Source organism: Cyprinus carpio, chromosome A18 (assembly GCF_018340385.1).
Source record: "Cyprinus carpio isolate SPL01 chromosome A18, ASM1834038v1, whole genome shotgun sequence".
Taxonomy (NCBI): domain Eukaryota; kingdom Metazoa; phylum Chordata; class Actinopteri; order Cypriniformes; family Cyprinidae; genus Cyprinus; species Cyprinus carpio.
Window position 1 is genome coordinate 18,859,530 of NC_056589.1, and position 16,906 is coordinate 18,876,435.

Here is a 16,906-nt window from a genome sequence, read left to right on the forward strand (position 1 = left end):
TTTAAAATAAGTTGAGCTCAAAACTCACTTTCAGTCAGCAGCAAGTGTTTGAAATAACTTGATCCGATGTGGATAAGCGATGCAAAAGTCTATGCACGCTAGGAATTAAAGTAACAATAGTAAACATGGTAAATGTGACCGCTTGAAGAAATCAGACGTCAGCTTCTTATTCTCTATCACAATTGTGTATTTATTTAGTAACATATTTTATCCGTCATAAGTCTCGTCTCGAGAGTTTAGCTCCACGTAGCCTGTGTCATTGTGAAATCTGTGAAATTATCATTCTTTTTAAATGTGATGTATATAAGCTACTGTGACTTCAAATAAACAGAAACCGACTCGACTGAATAAGCAGGCTGTTCATAACGCTTTACTTCTGTGTGACTAATTTTCAATCCTGATAAATGTATTCATTATGATCAATGTATCACTTATTATAGTAAAACATTGATGCTTTTGTATTTAAATATTTAACAAAGCATGCAAACAAACGGCCGATTTTATAATGTTTGTTTTGTGATCACGCTAGTTCCAGTGACTTATTTCTGATTAGTTTTCTGATAATTTCTGTTTGTTGGTGAAATGATGGGGTTATGTTACGTTGTTTCTGAGAGGCGTGTAAAGGGCGGGTTTTAGTGAAGCTCAGCGGAGCTTCTGGCCCGACGGTGGAATACTTGATTACTAAACTGTTGTATAAAAGTTTGTGATATTACATTATTGAATATGAGTAGCTATTAAAAGCCAATAGTTCTACATCTTTAACATTCTGATCTCTTAGGAGATGAAAGTGTTTCTCAGCCCTAATATATTCTACAACAATGCCATCTTCATTGCAGGAGAGGCAGCCTGTGGTTTTGCTACTACGCTGTATTAGATGACAGTTGCTGTTACACCAACACTTTGCAGAGCATCTGGTATATATCATATTACCACTACTGCGTAGATGACAGTGTCTGTCTCTCTTTCCATCTCATCCACTCAAATTCACACACACAAACACATACATACACAAACCCTGTGCAACAAGGAAACATGTTCTGGCCTTATAAAGAGCTGCTTTGTGCTTGCTTTTGTTTGTTTCTACTATCACTATTATGCTTATTAGTTTGTAAGATAGAACTTGTGCTTCTTGCTATGTTTGTTTTTCTTATTGAACAGAAAGACATAAATGAAATAAATGAAATAAATAAATGCATAAAAAATAATGCATGAATAAAACATTCTGTCTCTCTCATTTTACTTTCCTTTTTTAAACTTTTTGATTTTTATGTATGAAAGATACATTTTAACTGTGTGAGAAAAAACATTAAAGACAACATGTTTACAAAATTATATATATATATATATATATATATATATATATATATATATATATATATATATATATATATATATATATATATATAATTACTGCAAAAGTGCTGATTAAAAGATTATATTTAATTTGTATAAAGATATTATATGTATATTTTATCTACGAACTATTAGAGTAATATAAGATATATAAACCTAAAAATATGTTAGATAAATAATTACAAGTAAAAATATAAAAACAAAACAGTAAATTATCAAATTCAGAATTGCAATAAACAGATTAAATGATATCCTAAACTCATTAACTTTGAGAGTAGTAAAAATACATTCAGTAAAATCTATCTCTATAGGACCCCTTTGCACCCCACTTCTATATTACATTCATCTATACATTTAACAACTTTTTTGAACTGGAAATTGTGCACAGGTAGGAATGTAACATCTGAAGATGCAAAAACACAAGCAGAAAATTGCTGTGTTTGCAAGAGAGAAATACCGTACAACAGAATCTCAGGTGTGGCAGGAAAAATAATAAAGAGAAAAAAGATTAAAGGAGAATTCAAAGACAAAATAATGCGCTCACACTAACAATTGTGAGTGGCTTTGGTACGAAAACATCTGTTGAGAACAGAAATGCAAATATAGGCATGGTGAAGAATCACAAGGTATAAAATACAACGTAGGGCTTGCAATCTGCCAGCTTATATGTGCACAGACAAAACAAACACTAATAACTGTACCCAAAATGGGCTATAAATTTTTAAAGGGCAAACTCAATTTGTATCAGGCCAGATATTTTACAGCTATCACTCAGCCAGGTATTTAAGAACTCTAACCTGCAGTATTAACAAGGACCTTAGTAACATCAATTACATTCTCCAGCGTGCCGGTGGGGAGTGTGAAACACAAGAAGAAGGGAGGAATATGCTCAAAGACTGATACAAGAGGAGCCAGAGAAAAAAAGAACATGAGAGCGACTGGGTTTTTACATCTTCTATAAATCAGATTACACACTTGGTTAGAACGGAAAGAAAGAAAAAGGCACATATTGGTGATGGCCACAGCTCAGTAATCTGAAGTGCTGTCTAACTGAGCACCAGCTTGCTAATGAGAAGAAAACCACAAACAGAATATGCAAGCCAAGCTTTGAAATGTGAGGTTATATTTAGACAAGTAGGAGAGACTGCAATAACATGTTCACAGTCCTCGCTCAATATCTGTACCTCATCTGAGGAAGGATTTACTGGAGTATGCTTATAGGAGATACATATGATTCAGGCTATGATTTAGGAGCAGACGCCAAGCTAAACCAGCAATGTTTTAACAGAAATATAAAAAAATCTGAATGCATGTTATTGGAACTTGTACTGACAAAAATGCAGAAGGCCACTGAAGTAGAGACACTGTAGTTTTTGGCAAACTAACCTTTTTGGTGAAGTCCATGGCTTTGAGAATGGCCAGGTTGAGTGTCTCTAGGGAGGCCAGAACCCCTTCATAGTCCCCCATGTGGTTGGCAAAGTAATCTAATGAACAGAGAAATGAGCCAGAACTGAATTATGCATTTTTTGAAAACTCACAAACAATATGGAAGAATGAAAACATTGAAAAATTAAACTGCCAATGAAACTGATCTAAAAATATTACAAAATAGAAATTGTACACTATCCGATAACAGATATTAGAACTGAAACCAGGTTGAATGACTAGACCATAGACCTAGGTCCATATACTGTCTATCAGAAAATACTCTACATACATCTATTTAAATAAAAATATTAGTTTGCAAAGAAAATTCAATTCCTTGCTACTCTTAACACACAAACATACTGATACTCACCGCATAGTTCCTTGGTGTCAACATTACTAACACATCACAGGAAAAGGGAAGCGTACAGAAAAAGAGAATAGAAGAAGCAGGACAAGAAAGAGATTAGAAACAATGAAAAACCCAGCACAAATTAAATGTTACATCTGTGTCTTACAAGAGTGGTTATACAGAATCTCGCTAAACAAAATTTAGTCTGAACTATTTTTTTTTAAATAATATTAGAATGTTTTAAGTATTTCGTTTTTAACTAAGGTGTAACAAAATATGACGTTTTGTAATTTGTACGGATGCCAGACTTAATTGGATATGAATAATCATATATTTTAGTTCATTTTTAGTATATTTTAAGTTCTAAACAAAAACAAAAAGGAGAAATAATCAAATGAGATGAAGTATTTAATATTTTAAAATATTTAATAGACTGGATTATCCCAAAAATAGGTCATAGAAAATGGTTATTTAATTTTTTTTTTTTTATTCTTACAAAAATGACTATTGGGATATATAATGTTACAAAAAGTACTCATACTGTCCACTACTAGAAAAAAAGAGGAAAAAGAAAGAGAGAAGCAAGCTACAGAAAACCATTTCCCCCCTACTGCCTGGTTGTTACCCTTTCCAGGCTTCATCCTATCCTCTCTATATCTTTTTTTTTTGCTATTGGACTTTTCATCTCTCACTTCTTTATACTTTCCCTTACTTGTTAAAATGGAAGTGCCATCGGCAAAAGGAAGCACAAAAAAGATATAAAGTATGACATTTACAGGTGTAGGGTGGGCACTGAGAATGAACACGGTTAACAATCCTTTCTCCTTTCACTGGTACTGAGCTCTTGATGCCTGGCCTGTCAAATAAAGAGTACGGCCACCACAGCGGAGGACAGAAGAGATGGGAAGACTGCTGTGTGTAAGACTATGTGAATGTCATGAGTCTCTCACTCTATTCTACTGGCCTATTCTATTCATACCTATTAGCCCTGTGCTAGATAAGCTAGTGATCAGATTCATCAGTGGGATTATTTTCCATCCACTATGTTGATGAAAGGATGGAGTCAACATTAAAACAAAATTGAGCCTATTTATTTGATGCATGTTCCTGGTCTCACTGTGAATGATTCATCTGTTAAGAACGCTGTAAAATTGTGTGAATGTCAGCATGATATTCAGATAAATGGAAGACAAAAGATAAGGGGCTCATGTTTCATTTCAAATCTTCAACATAAGTGTAAATGAGAAACAAGCACAAAAAGGTGACATGCATAAAGCTCTCAATTTTCTTCTTCCGTTCAATCTTCAACACCTCAGCCTCTCTCAGCACCCCCCACCCCAGTGTCTTTTCCAGCCCTCCCCCCCCATCTCATCATCTAGCCCTCTTGTCTCTATCCTTTTCTCTGCACCAATCATTATGGGCTCTGGTGGTTAACTATTTAGAGCAAAGGCTGTATTGGACCTGAAGAGCACCGACCGCATCCCAGCAGCTGCATACCTCCCCTCCTTTTTTACATAATTCATTCTGAAATGTGATTAAAGACAACACACATACACACACAACTGGAGCTGCTCTGCCTCCAGAGACCAGCTCACACACACCTATACACATAAACACTGAGAAATAGGGTGCGTGAAATACAGAGAACAGAAAGAGAGAGAGATCTGGCAGCAGATTGCTATAGATGAGACAGATGCAGTCATGATGACAGTAAGACACTTTCCATACACAAAACTTTAAGAGAGACAGAGAGAGAAAGCAAGTAAAGCAATGTTATGTGGCAAGAGAAGCAAATATATAAGCTATTCTAAAGGGTCTAGTCCCATTACAGTTCAACCCCATCCCTTTATTATCCCTCATCAGTCACTGTCTTTCAGTTCCCTTTCAAGGAAACTTTGAACTGCGTCCTTTAAGGGTCGCTATGGGAGAACGACCCATCGTGACCCGTGTCTGAAGCATACATTGAAAAACACCAACAACACATTGGCCGCCAACAGCCCATGACATCACTACCGGTGCGACTATAGTATAAATAGGCGCCGGGATAACACGTCATCCTCTTCTTCATCTTCACTGACTGTTTTGTTTGAAGCGTGCATTTTGGTGGTAAGAGTGATCTTTATTTTATCATCATGGCGAGCATTAGCAAAACGTTTAGAGGATGTGTGCATCCGTTTTGTTGTTTGACACCTGATGACACAAACGATCTCTGCGTTTTTTGTTTGGGCGAAGAGCACGCACACAATGTCCGTGAGGGGTCAATTTGTGTGTATTGTGAGCATTTTCCGATGGATGGTCTTGTTTGTCTTTCTTTTCGAGGAAAGAGGGGCAGCCATCTGCTTCCTGCGGTTCAGGACCCGCCGCTGCTGAGGCATGGAGCAAAATGAGCTTGTGGGGATCGCAGGTGGATCTGGCCGATGAGTTTGAAAAGGGGCTTTCCCTCTCGCGCTCGTTGGCTGTGGATGAGAGAGAGAGCCACTTGAGGATGATGTTATTTCTCTAACATTGTCTGGTCTGGGGGCCAGTGCTCTGCTGGCTTCGACCCAGAAAAAGCAGGAGATATCTGAGGATGGCAAAGAAGCTGAGGCTGAGCCTTCCCAATCCTCCTGCTCTGCGTATGACGACCTGTTGGAAGTTACGGATTGCGCCACGGCGAGGCTGGACTTTCCCTGGAAGCGGGCTAAGAAAGTGAAAGCGAGGTTGTCTCAATGAGCATTATCTTTCTGACCATAACCCCCCAGCTCAGGTGAGTCTTCCATTTCTTCCTGATCTCCATACAGAGATCGAGAAGGAATGGAAGAGGCCGTTTTCCTCACGCATCCATCAATTCCAGCATATGAGTTATGCCAACATCGAGGTGATGTGCAAAATGGCTATGAGAGGATGCCCCCTGTAGAAGAGACTCTGGTTAGCTATCTCTCTACGGGTGAGATGTCCTCTCTTAATACTCCTTCCTTGCGATCTAAGCCCCTTCAGGATACATCTCGCTTAAATGGCAGGGCATATGTAGCAGCAGGTCAGGCTGTGGCTTCGTTGCACACGATGGTTGTGCTCCAGACATATCAGGCTGATCTACTGAAAGATCTGGATAAAGGCGAGGCCTTTCTCCTGATGAGGTAGCTGAACTGTGCCGCACCACAGATCTCACTCTCCGTGCTACTAAGCAGACCGCCTCCGCCATGGGCAGGTCTATGGCGGCCATGGTAGTAACAGAGAGGTATCTGTGGGTGTACCTGGCAGATAGCGGGAAGAAAGAAAGGGGCTTTCTTCTCGATGCTCCAGTTTCACCTTCTGAACTTTCCGGTACCTCCGTTGAGACAGTGGTTGAGAAGTTCAGGGAGGCGAAGGCACACTCAGCGGCCTACAAATCCTTCATTCCACGAAGGTCCAGGTCTGAACCCGAACAACATAGGGGTCCTGGTCCGTCTCTGCCTGAGGATCAGAGACGGGCACAGATGGCTAGTGTCACAGCTCGCACTCCTCCCCCACCTGCAGGTAGGGGTAGGAGAAATTGCGGGTCAAAGGAAGGTAGGCAAGGCCTAAGGGATGTGATCCAGACAAGGCGTCAGCCCTTTCGTCTGGATCAGAGTGATACTTGAGTACCTACTCATTCCCTTTGGGGGTTTTACATCTGCCCTTATCTTCCCCTTCCTAATTCCCCTATAACCACCAGCTCTCCACCTGACCGAGGTTAGGTGGGAACTTCCTGCATTACAGTCTCCTATGCTGGACCTATGATGTTTTGGTTGGTTCTATGGCTTCATAGTGACCATCTTACTGATGGTCCAGACTAGAGGCTTCTTTGGAGTCGCCTCTTGAGCGGGGCTCCAGCGCGGGAACCATGGTGGGTGAGTATGATCCATTCTATATATATATATATATATTAATGTGCTGGTTGTTGTTGTGTGTATAATCCTCCTGTGAGATTTCTTTGCAGTGTTTTTCTGGGACCTGTGGGTTTCTGTCCTTTCTAAGGTAGGTCCTCTGTGAGCACCCCCCTTGGCTGGATTCAGAAACCAGGTGCTCAACTTGCAGTGTTACTTCACCCGTCATTATTGTGTCCTGCCGGTATGATAGCCCTGGTTCCGGCTTCATGCTTCCTGGATCATGCGGCCAGGTCACAGGCTTCTGCGGGAGCCTTCTTGATCATCAGCTCCCCGGCACGGCACTGCAAAATTTCCTGGATGTCTGGCTAGGTTGCCCTGAGGGGCTTCCTAGTCACCAGGATATCCCCTCTTGCTGAGGCATTGGGCGGGAAGTATAGGTGGCATTTGCGAGAACCTTCCTGTGTAATGCTGTCTCAGGCAGTGCTCCCCTCGCCTTAGAGGGTGGTATTTGAGCTTGCCTCTCCCATTCAGTTCAGTACCTCTGGGTATCTGTGAACAGATGCTTGGGAAGCTATGAAATCCACAATCCAAATTTTCTGAAATCCACATGGTGGTAAGTGTGCATGTTGAACACTTTGCACACTTTCTAAAAGCACTTTCTAAAAAGGTAAGTGTGCACGCAAGACTCTGCTCACTTTCGGGAATCCTGTACGGTAAGGGTTACGCATATTAGCTTCGTTCCCTTTCTCTGAGTTGGTTAGACCCCGGTACCTTGGGCTCAACCAGTGTGTCTCTATTAACACACTTTGAAGCATCGCTCCCCTCAGCATTGAGGGTTATTGTGAGCATGATGCTTCCTGTCGAGTGCTCGAGTTCTTTCCCCTTCTGAGGAGTTGGATTCCTCATACTGTGGGTTGTTCCCGTGGTAGTATTAGCAGTGCTTGAGAGAGCTATTCCCTTGTTGAATTCGGAGTTCTCCTCTCACGTGAGAGTTGAGTTCTCTGTTTTCCCAGAGCAGAGGTAGGTCGAGCTCCCCTCTCGATTGAGAGCTGGGTGTTTGCCCCCTCAGCTAGATATTCACTGCTAGCCAATCTAGCATTTATACCTTAGATTGAGTTGGTGACTCTGGAACATATTGGTTTTGGGATGCACCATTCCATCTATGAGCTGCTCTTTCAGAGTGCCACGAGAGCCCCTTAGAACGGTATCCTAAAATACATGTTATGGTAAGTGTGCACGTGTAGTCTTTGCACACTTTTTAAAATCCACACTGTGGTAAGTTCGCACGCTAGTACTTTGCAGTCTTTTCTAAAATCCTGTATGGTGAAGGCTTCACGCGGTTGCTTCATGCCCTTTCTTGAGCTGGTAAAAGCCCCATTCATCTTGGGCGCCGCTCCACATATGTATCCTCAGGGTACCTATTTAAACAGGGTGTTGCTACTAAGAATCTATTCTTGATTTCAAGCCTTGAGCTCTACACCGGGCCCAGGAGTCTGGCCCTAACAGGTAAGTTTGGGTATGTAGCTTAGGCCTTTGGCCGTAAGGGATAATGTCACAGACAGCTGTCTAAAGTCCCAGGGGCAACTCCCATGGAAATGGTAGAGTTGGTACTTAGTGCTCACCATGGTTCTAGCCAGTACTCCCCTCAGCATGGTGGCATGGGTATACCGATCCCCATAGCGACCCCTAGAGGATGCAGTTCGAAGTTCCATTGAAAGGTGCATCTCAGGTTACTTCATTGTTCTCTGAGTAGGGAACGAGACACTGCATCCTCTAGCTTCCTACCATGCTTCAGATGCAAGCTTCAAACAAAGAAGTGGATGACATGTTCTCCCGGAGCTTATTTATACTAAAGTCGCACCGGTAGTGACATCATGGGCTGTCGCCGGCCAATGTGTTGTTGGTGTTTTTCAATGTATGTTTCAGACACAGGTCACGACAAGCTGTTCCCCCATAGCGATCCCTAGAGGACGCAGTGTATCGTTCCCTACTCAGGGAACCATGGTTACAAAAGTAACCTGAGACGTTTTCTTCTTTTCTTGCTGTTCATTATCCTTTATTATGTCCACCAAAATGAAATCTGCCTAATTTTGTCTGCCTGGCTCTTAAGAAACCATTACCTATAATCAGGGGTTAAATTAAGAACCAAGATCTGAAGATCCTGGCTATATGGTTATATGTTCAAAAACTATATGCAGCGTTTTTTCCATCATTTATTACACATAACCAGACTTTCGATCTGAAAATGTGAATTTCTATCATAAAATTACTGTTAAAAAATAATAATAAAATATGCAAAATATTGTAACATGCAGAAGTAATAATTTTTTAAAATTCTATATCTATTATGTGGAAAAAAAACTTGTGTGATATGTATTATTAATTATCCAATATAATAAATATAGAATGTATTATTAATATATTATATCTACATGAACACATTAAGTTTATTATTATTTGTCATTATATTTATTACATTTAAATATATTTTTAATTAATTATATTTTTGTGTAATTTCCAGACCAGCTGTAATTTTGTAAAAAATAATAATAAATAAATAAAAACTTGTGAAAATAATAATTTATTAATTACTTTAATATACATAAGAAGCTAGCTATGAAATTAGCCTTAGCCAGACAAAAAAGACAAAAGCAGACTAATTAAATAAACTAGAGAAAGTGTGAGAAGTTAGAATTTTTTCTTTTCTGAAAATACACAGGGCCCAAACTGATGAAACAATTACAGTGCTTTGCAAAGCAGCTTGCATGAGTTGATGCTTGCGCTCTTGGTGAAATCACTTCATCCACTCCTCATTCTCATCGCATTCCTATTAAGATAATTCTAAATATAGCTTTAATGTTTTTACTGGAACATAACAACATTAACAACTTGACCAGGATGTACAAACACAAAGTAAAACTAATTTACAAAGTTCCAATCCATTTTTTATTATTATTTTTGTTATCCTGGATCAATCCCTGATAATTTAACTAATGTCATGTTGTTTCCTATTTTTATTGCCCCTCTGTTGTCCTGTATTGTGATTCACTGGATGTGCATTTGGTGCTGTGTGTCTGTAGAATCACCTGGTGTTATCAGAGTCAATGGTGTGAAACAGTTTTTCCAGCTCCTCTTCATTCAGAGTCCCATCAGAGAAGAAAGCCTGGAACTCATCAAGGGAGAGCTTTCCATCATCTGCAGGGGAAACAGAGATTTTAGCTGCATGCCTCATTCATTTTTAACACCCCAGACAGTACTGTGTATCAGCACCATGGGTATTTCTGTAACTACATCTTAACAGGCAGAACAGGCTGCCATCAGTCACATCATCACAAATACAATCAGTATAATCTGTCTAAAATGAAAATACAACTATATGTGGGTTCCATAGACTCACATGGGTCACGTTCCCTAATAACTGAATGTGAACAAAGTATTCTTTATAACATGCACAAAAAATTGATGGTTTTAGTTGTCTTTCTTCTTAACCCTTGTTCTAATGTTGTTGACTCCAGATTATTCTTAATGAAGGAACGAGAGCCCACGGTTAGTAATTAACATAATACATGCCCAAAACATTTCCATCTATAAGTTTTCTGCACAATATCTTCTGCACAGCCATCTCTCTTTGCAAGCATATACTTATTCAAGATCTTTGAGTAATTGTTCTTAATGCAGAATTGACACATAAGTAATTTTTATTACTCTGAATTTATTGTACTGTCATTTAGTTATTCAATTTCCAATACATACATATGGGGTCGATAAGATGTTTAAGCATTTTTTAAATTAGTCTTATGCACACCAAGACTGCTTTTATTTTGATCAAAAATACAGTGACAGGAATGTTATGAAATTTCCGATTTAAAATAATTTTTCGAATGTATTTTTCTAATTTTAAAATGTAATTTATTCCAGTTATGCAAAGCTAAATTTTCAGCAGCCATTGCTCGAGATCCTTCAGAAATGATAATATGCTGATTTGATGCTCAAGAAATATTTCTTATCAGTGCTAAAAGCTGTGCTGCTTAATATTTTTGTGGAAACAGATACATTTTTTTCAGGACTGTTTCAGGATTGTTTGGTTGCAGAAGTTCAAAAGAACAACATTTATAGGAAATATAAATCTTTTGCAGTATTATAAATTTTTATTAGATCAATTTAATCCGTCCCTGCTAAATAAAAATATCAATAAAAAAAATTAAATAAAAAAAACCCTTACTGCCTTTTTTTAAGCATCACCAGTGATGAGAGACAGGAGGCTACTAGGAGGATATACTGTAGTGGCTTCCTCTATGGAGAAGGGTCAAGGCTGGTGAGAAAAGGGGGATGTTACAAATAGGAGTCTCAGCTGCAGTCAATGCTGGGAGAAATGAAATATTCATCACCCCGGATTCGTCCTTGAAGTTAGACCTGTGCTTATTGGACAAACTACAGCCGAAATACAATATGAAAGTAAGTGCAGTCAATCAGTGGTTCCAAAGCAACTATCGGATTGTAGTTTCTAAATTCAAAAGCTTTTACTGGAAATGAGAACCACTTATGGCTGGTCAATGCAGTTCTACATCTCCAACACATGGCCATGTAGTTATACATGACCTTTATCCATTCTGCTCTTTATAGAAAAACACCCTACCATATCTGTGCATTTGTGTTTTTTTCCCTCTACCTCCATAATGTTCTCATCCTTTCTCTGTCACTATCACAGTTAAAAAGTGAAGGTGGAAGGGAAGCAAACTAGCTTATATATGGAGTGTGTGTTCCTGTCTTTCCCCATTTCAATGCGATCCTGAGGAGCACGGGGAACCCAGCCCTTAATTAGGCAGTGACCCACTTTTCTTCTCTTTCTCTCAGGAAGGAGTGCTTGCTCAGGAAACAGACATTTACTTGCCCAATTTCCACGTTCAGCATTGTGCTCTAGTGACAGCTGATGCGTAACAGTAACATCACCTCTGTAATATAACTTAATGAGTCAATAAACCTCCCTGCACTGGGTTAAGCTGACTAATTTATCTCATACAACCAGCATTTTATGTCAGTGATCATTGTTTGCATGATGCTGGTTAGAATTAATGATTTTTATCTTCTTGCAGAGCTATTTAAGTGAGTGAACAGTCCTGCTGTGCAATTATCTCAAAATTGCTATACTCACCTAAACTGCAGGTGGGCTACTGTAATGCTGCTTGATGGACAGAAATGGTTTATCTTCCAGATAATGTGAGTGGCCTTTCAGTGGGATTTAAAAGTGCAAAGTCTCACTTGAAACCGTAAGAGTGTCATGACAACAGCAGCTTTTCATTTACTCAGAAAGCAAAGCCTTAAAACCCAAGCTTATTTGAAACTTTAACACTCTTTTACTGCCTTGCAAGCACTGGAAATGTATATATACAATGCTATTTAAAAGCTTGGGGTCAGGAAGAGTTTTTTAAAAAAATTTTTGAAAGAAGTCTCTTATGCTAACCAAGGCTGCAATTATTTAAATATTGTGAAAAATTATATTATATTATATTATATTATATTATATTATATTATATTAAACTTTATTTTCTACAGTGCCTTTAAATGCTACTTCTCAAAGTGTGTTACATAACAAATGAAACATCAAAATACACCATATAAAAATGTATGAAAATAACATGCATTCAAAACACGTAAAAATATAAATAATATAAAATTAATATAAAAATTCACATAAAAGCTACCCTAAAGAAATTAGTTTTAAGGCGAGATTCAAAAATGTTAAGAGAATTCGCCTGCTAGGAAGGGAATTCCAGTATCAGAAGAGCGGAGGTTCCGCCTTGGGGTACATGGAGTTAAAAGCTCTGACAAATATTGGGGTGCCAAACCATGCACAGCCTTGTAAATGAGCATCAGAATTTTAAAATCAACCCTAAACCTAACCGGAAGCCAATGCAAAGACTCCAAGACAGGAGTGATATGATCCCTTATCCTTGTTCTAGTTAGGATTCTAGCAGCAGAATTTAGCAAAACCTGCAATTTGTTTATAGTAGCCTTTGAAACCCCGGTTCACAAAGCATTGCAATAGTCAATTCGAGAGAAAATAAAGGTGTTTTTCAACTTCTCAGCAACAGAGAAAGACAACACTGGACGTAATCTGGCAATATTTCTTATAGAAGAAAGATGTTTTAACAGTATTCTGAACATGAGGCTCAAATGTTAGATTTAAATATCACCTCAAGATTTTTTAATTTTGTCTGAGATTCCATGATAGAATCATCAACAATTAAAGAAATCGTTCTAGCTTTACGCAATTGGTGGAGTGAACCAATGAGCGTGATCTAAGACTTTTCACTGTTAAGACAAAGAAAATTTTGCAACATCCATTCCTTTATCTTACAAATACATTGAGAAAGAAAAACCTCAGGCACAGTATCATCAGGTTTTGAGTGTATATAAATTTGAGTGTCCTCTGCATAGAAATGAAATTTTAGGCCAAGAAATATTAAAAAGCAAGGGGCCCAAAGTAGATCCCTGAGGGACAATATTATATTATTATCATTATTATATTATTATACAATTTAAAACCTAAGTATTATATATTTTAATATATTTTGAATAACGAAATAATGAAATAGTTGTAATATGCTGATTTGGTGCTTCAGAACCCTTTTCTATTATTATTATCAATGTTAAAAACATTGTTGTGCTGCTTACTATTTTGTGGAAACCATGATATATTTTTACAGGATCCTTTGATGAATATAAAGTTCAATAGAACATAATTTAATAATTTAAACAAAAATATTTTGTAACATTATAAATGTATTCATAGTCACTTTTGATTTAGTGCATTTAATTTAATGCATACCTGCCAAATATATACACACACACACACACACACACACACACACACACACACACACACACACACACACACACACACACATATATATATATATATATATATATATAAAACACACAGTAAAGAAATGGTTTATCTTATAACAAAAACTGTCTTTTAGTGGGACTAAAGAGTGCAAGGTTTCATTTGGTGGTGAGAAAAACAAACAGGCAACTCAAATGTTGCTCTGTCTTGGGAGCAGGGTAAGCAACTGATCAGACAGGTTTGGGGAGGTGGAAATGGACCAAGAGGTGAAGTTTAGTTAATTTGTGCAGGAAGGCAAGTGTCTGCAGGGACTGGACACTGTCACAGACCTCGCTACTTCCAATGAAAGAGAGGCAATTAGCACTTTTCACAACCAATGGCCCCAGCACATCTTAGCACCTCCTTACAAACATGTCTCTTCCCATCTCACATCTATCGCAACTCAAACCGCATTATGGGGAGAACTGGGGTTCATGTTGCCATGGTAACCAAAAGAACAGGAGCAGACCTTTGGGATCTGAGATGTCTCAATCGTACATACGCTTGCTCTCATTTTTTTTCTCTTTCATTCTGCTTGTCTCCTTCCCTTGCCTGCCCTCTCCTATGTTCCACACCAGCGACATTTGGTTGACTTCTCTGAACATATTAAAATTATTGATCAATTAAATGAAACTAAATTAATTTAATGATAAAATTATAGCCAATACAATAAAAATCAATCATTATTTTCATGTTACCATCGATAAAAGGCTGGTATTAAAATTATATTATGTCTAAATAAATGGAAAATAAAACAAAAACTAAAATCAGTAACAAGTTAATTTAGATATCACAACAGTAATGTCTCCAGCATTAAACTGGTTGTTATTTTGAGATTTGCTAAAGAATAACTTGTAATGTAAAATGTATTTTTCAAAGTTGTGAAAAAACAAAGATTGAAGCATGTTTTACAATAAAATAAAATAAATAAATAAAAATACAATAAAATAAAATAAATAAAATATTTCAGTTTAATTCAATGTGTTACTTGCCATTTCTTTATAATTCTTTGTGAAATTTCAGTGAAAATTGTTTATATATTATATTACTACATTAAATATAAAACACTGCTTACCTTCAACAAGACATCTAGCCTCATATTTTAATATCTTATATCCAAATCTCACTAAATTTATGTTTTTAAAACATTAAGCTTTTTTACCCTGACTAAAATAACATAACATTATATTTAAAAAAAAGAATAGAATAAGCTCATTTTAACAAACGTTTTTCAAAATTTTGTCATCTTTTTGTCAAAAAAAAAAAAAACTGTCAAAGTTTTAACTCAGAAAAAAATTGACAATTTGATCTTATATTTTGCAAAATCTGAGAAAATATCCCTGATCCACACTCATTTCAAATCACACTGTAGAAGAAAAGTATTTATTCATTTTCACTGCCCATTTTGTCATTGTGATTCTGCCCATGGTTATAACAACTTCCATTTGAAAAATAATGTTCTTTCTGCATCAGAAACATGATCACATATTCTGTGACCCTTTTCTCAAAGAGTAATGATTCTGGAGATTGTTGGGATACTAATGCAGAAGTCTACTACCGTATAAACCTGCACTGCCCAGCCCCCCTCTCCATTGCCAAAACAGTAATAAACTCAAAAGCTAAACTAATGTGTAAGTCGCACACTCCCTCTGGCCCATCCCAAAGACACCACTCTGAGAGTAATGATGGATGAACAGTAAAAAAGCCTTTCACAGGCCGGTCAGCTTCTCTTGCTCAGAGACATCGATCATCATGGAAAAAAACTAGACCACCCTGCCTGTCTCACTGTAAGCCTGTCTGTCAAAGCATCATTTAATCTATCTGCCTTCAGATTGCCTGTCTGTCTGCCCGTCTGAGGTGAACACCGGTACCTTTGAAGTCAGTTGGGATTTGATTCAACCATATGTCCGGACAGGGTGATTGCAGCATGAGAGGACCCATCAGCACATGATAAACATTTACCCAACTCATCCTCCCACTTCCATATGTCTCCAGCACAGACATGTTTTGCTAACAGTGTAACTGTGCACAATGAGCCAAATCACAAATAGGTGTTACTGAGACTGCACAACATGCTCAAGCTCTCGGACGGCATCTTACTGGTGTAGCTCTAATACAAAGAAGAAATCAATCTCACTGAGCAAACTCAAATGAGCTTAATGTAAAATCTGGCATTACAAGAACGCAATTGTCTGTGCAAATAGAAGGTGTGTTACAACCAACATGGTCCCTGAGGTGTTCACTGCTCACTGTTCCCTAAGCATGGGATATCCATTGACATTCACTTCACTTGACGAAATGTGTACATTTGGAAACTTCAGTAGTGCATATTAGAGATATTTGAGGTATGATGACATAATATACTTTATCATAAATTTGGAACATATTACACTATTATTCAAAACAATATCCCATCAGTCAAAAAAATGAAATGCAAACAATTAAGGAACAATGTTTAAACTCCTCGTTAAGAAGACATCAACTACTACAGCACATGTAATAGCCCACCGCACTCTGTCTCTGTGGAAAAGATAAGGCATGGCTGTATGTGAACTGATCCAGAATCTGATTGAATAAGAGTGAATCCTAATCCCCGGCACCACTAACAGAATCAATTAATGCTTCATCTAGCAAATCTGATTCAATCACAATTCATTCAAATGAGTCATTAACCTCTGCTGCTTGAGTGGGCATTTCACATGGAAATCCTATTACTGTGACCCAGCCACCAGAAAAGTGCATTAACACAGAGAAACAAGGGCGACATGTCTGCAGATCTCAAAAGCAACGCTCTCAGAAGTAATGTAGCTCTGCACCAACCCAAGGACCTTCTCAAGAGAAACAGCCATGGAGAAAGTAATACACTTTTTTTTTTTGAGAGATTAGTCTCGGTCTCTAGAGCTCTGTCCACAGACCACCCACAGTTTGTTCACTGTCTGATGCATATTTCACACAAAACTGGCAAGCACTATCAGAAAATCAGCAGGACCAATCTGATTGACTGGCTTCTACGCAATTTCCAGAAGTAAAAGTGTACCAGTCTGCCTGGAAATTGTGTCTCTT

At 38.0% G+C, this 16,906-nt stretch overlaps 1 protein-coding gene across 2 annotated transcripts in view; it reads right to left on the bottom strand.

The window, feature by feature from the left end:
- The window catches only part of LOC109109321 (N-terminal EF-hand calcium-binding protein 2-like), a 75,792-nt gene that overhangs the window by 32,866 nt on the left and 26,020 nt on the right, over window positions 1–16,906 (bottom strand). For both annotated transcript variants that reach the window (XM_042775247.1, XM_042775246.1), the window contains exons 3-5: window positions 10,044–10,152; window positions 3,152–3,177; window positions 2,740–2,837 (exon numbers count right to left, since the gene is read on the bottom strand). In XM_042775247.1, the coding sequence (XP_042631181.1) occupies window positions 2,740–2,837; window positions 3,152–3,177; window positions 10,044–10,152 (233 nt within the window). The remainder of the gene's footprint in view (window positions 1–2,739; window positions 2,838–3,151; window positions 3,178–10,043; window positions 10,153–16,906) is intronic.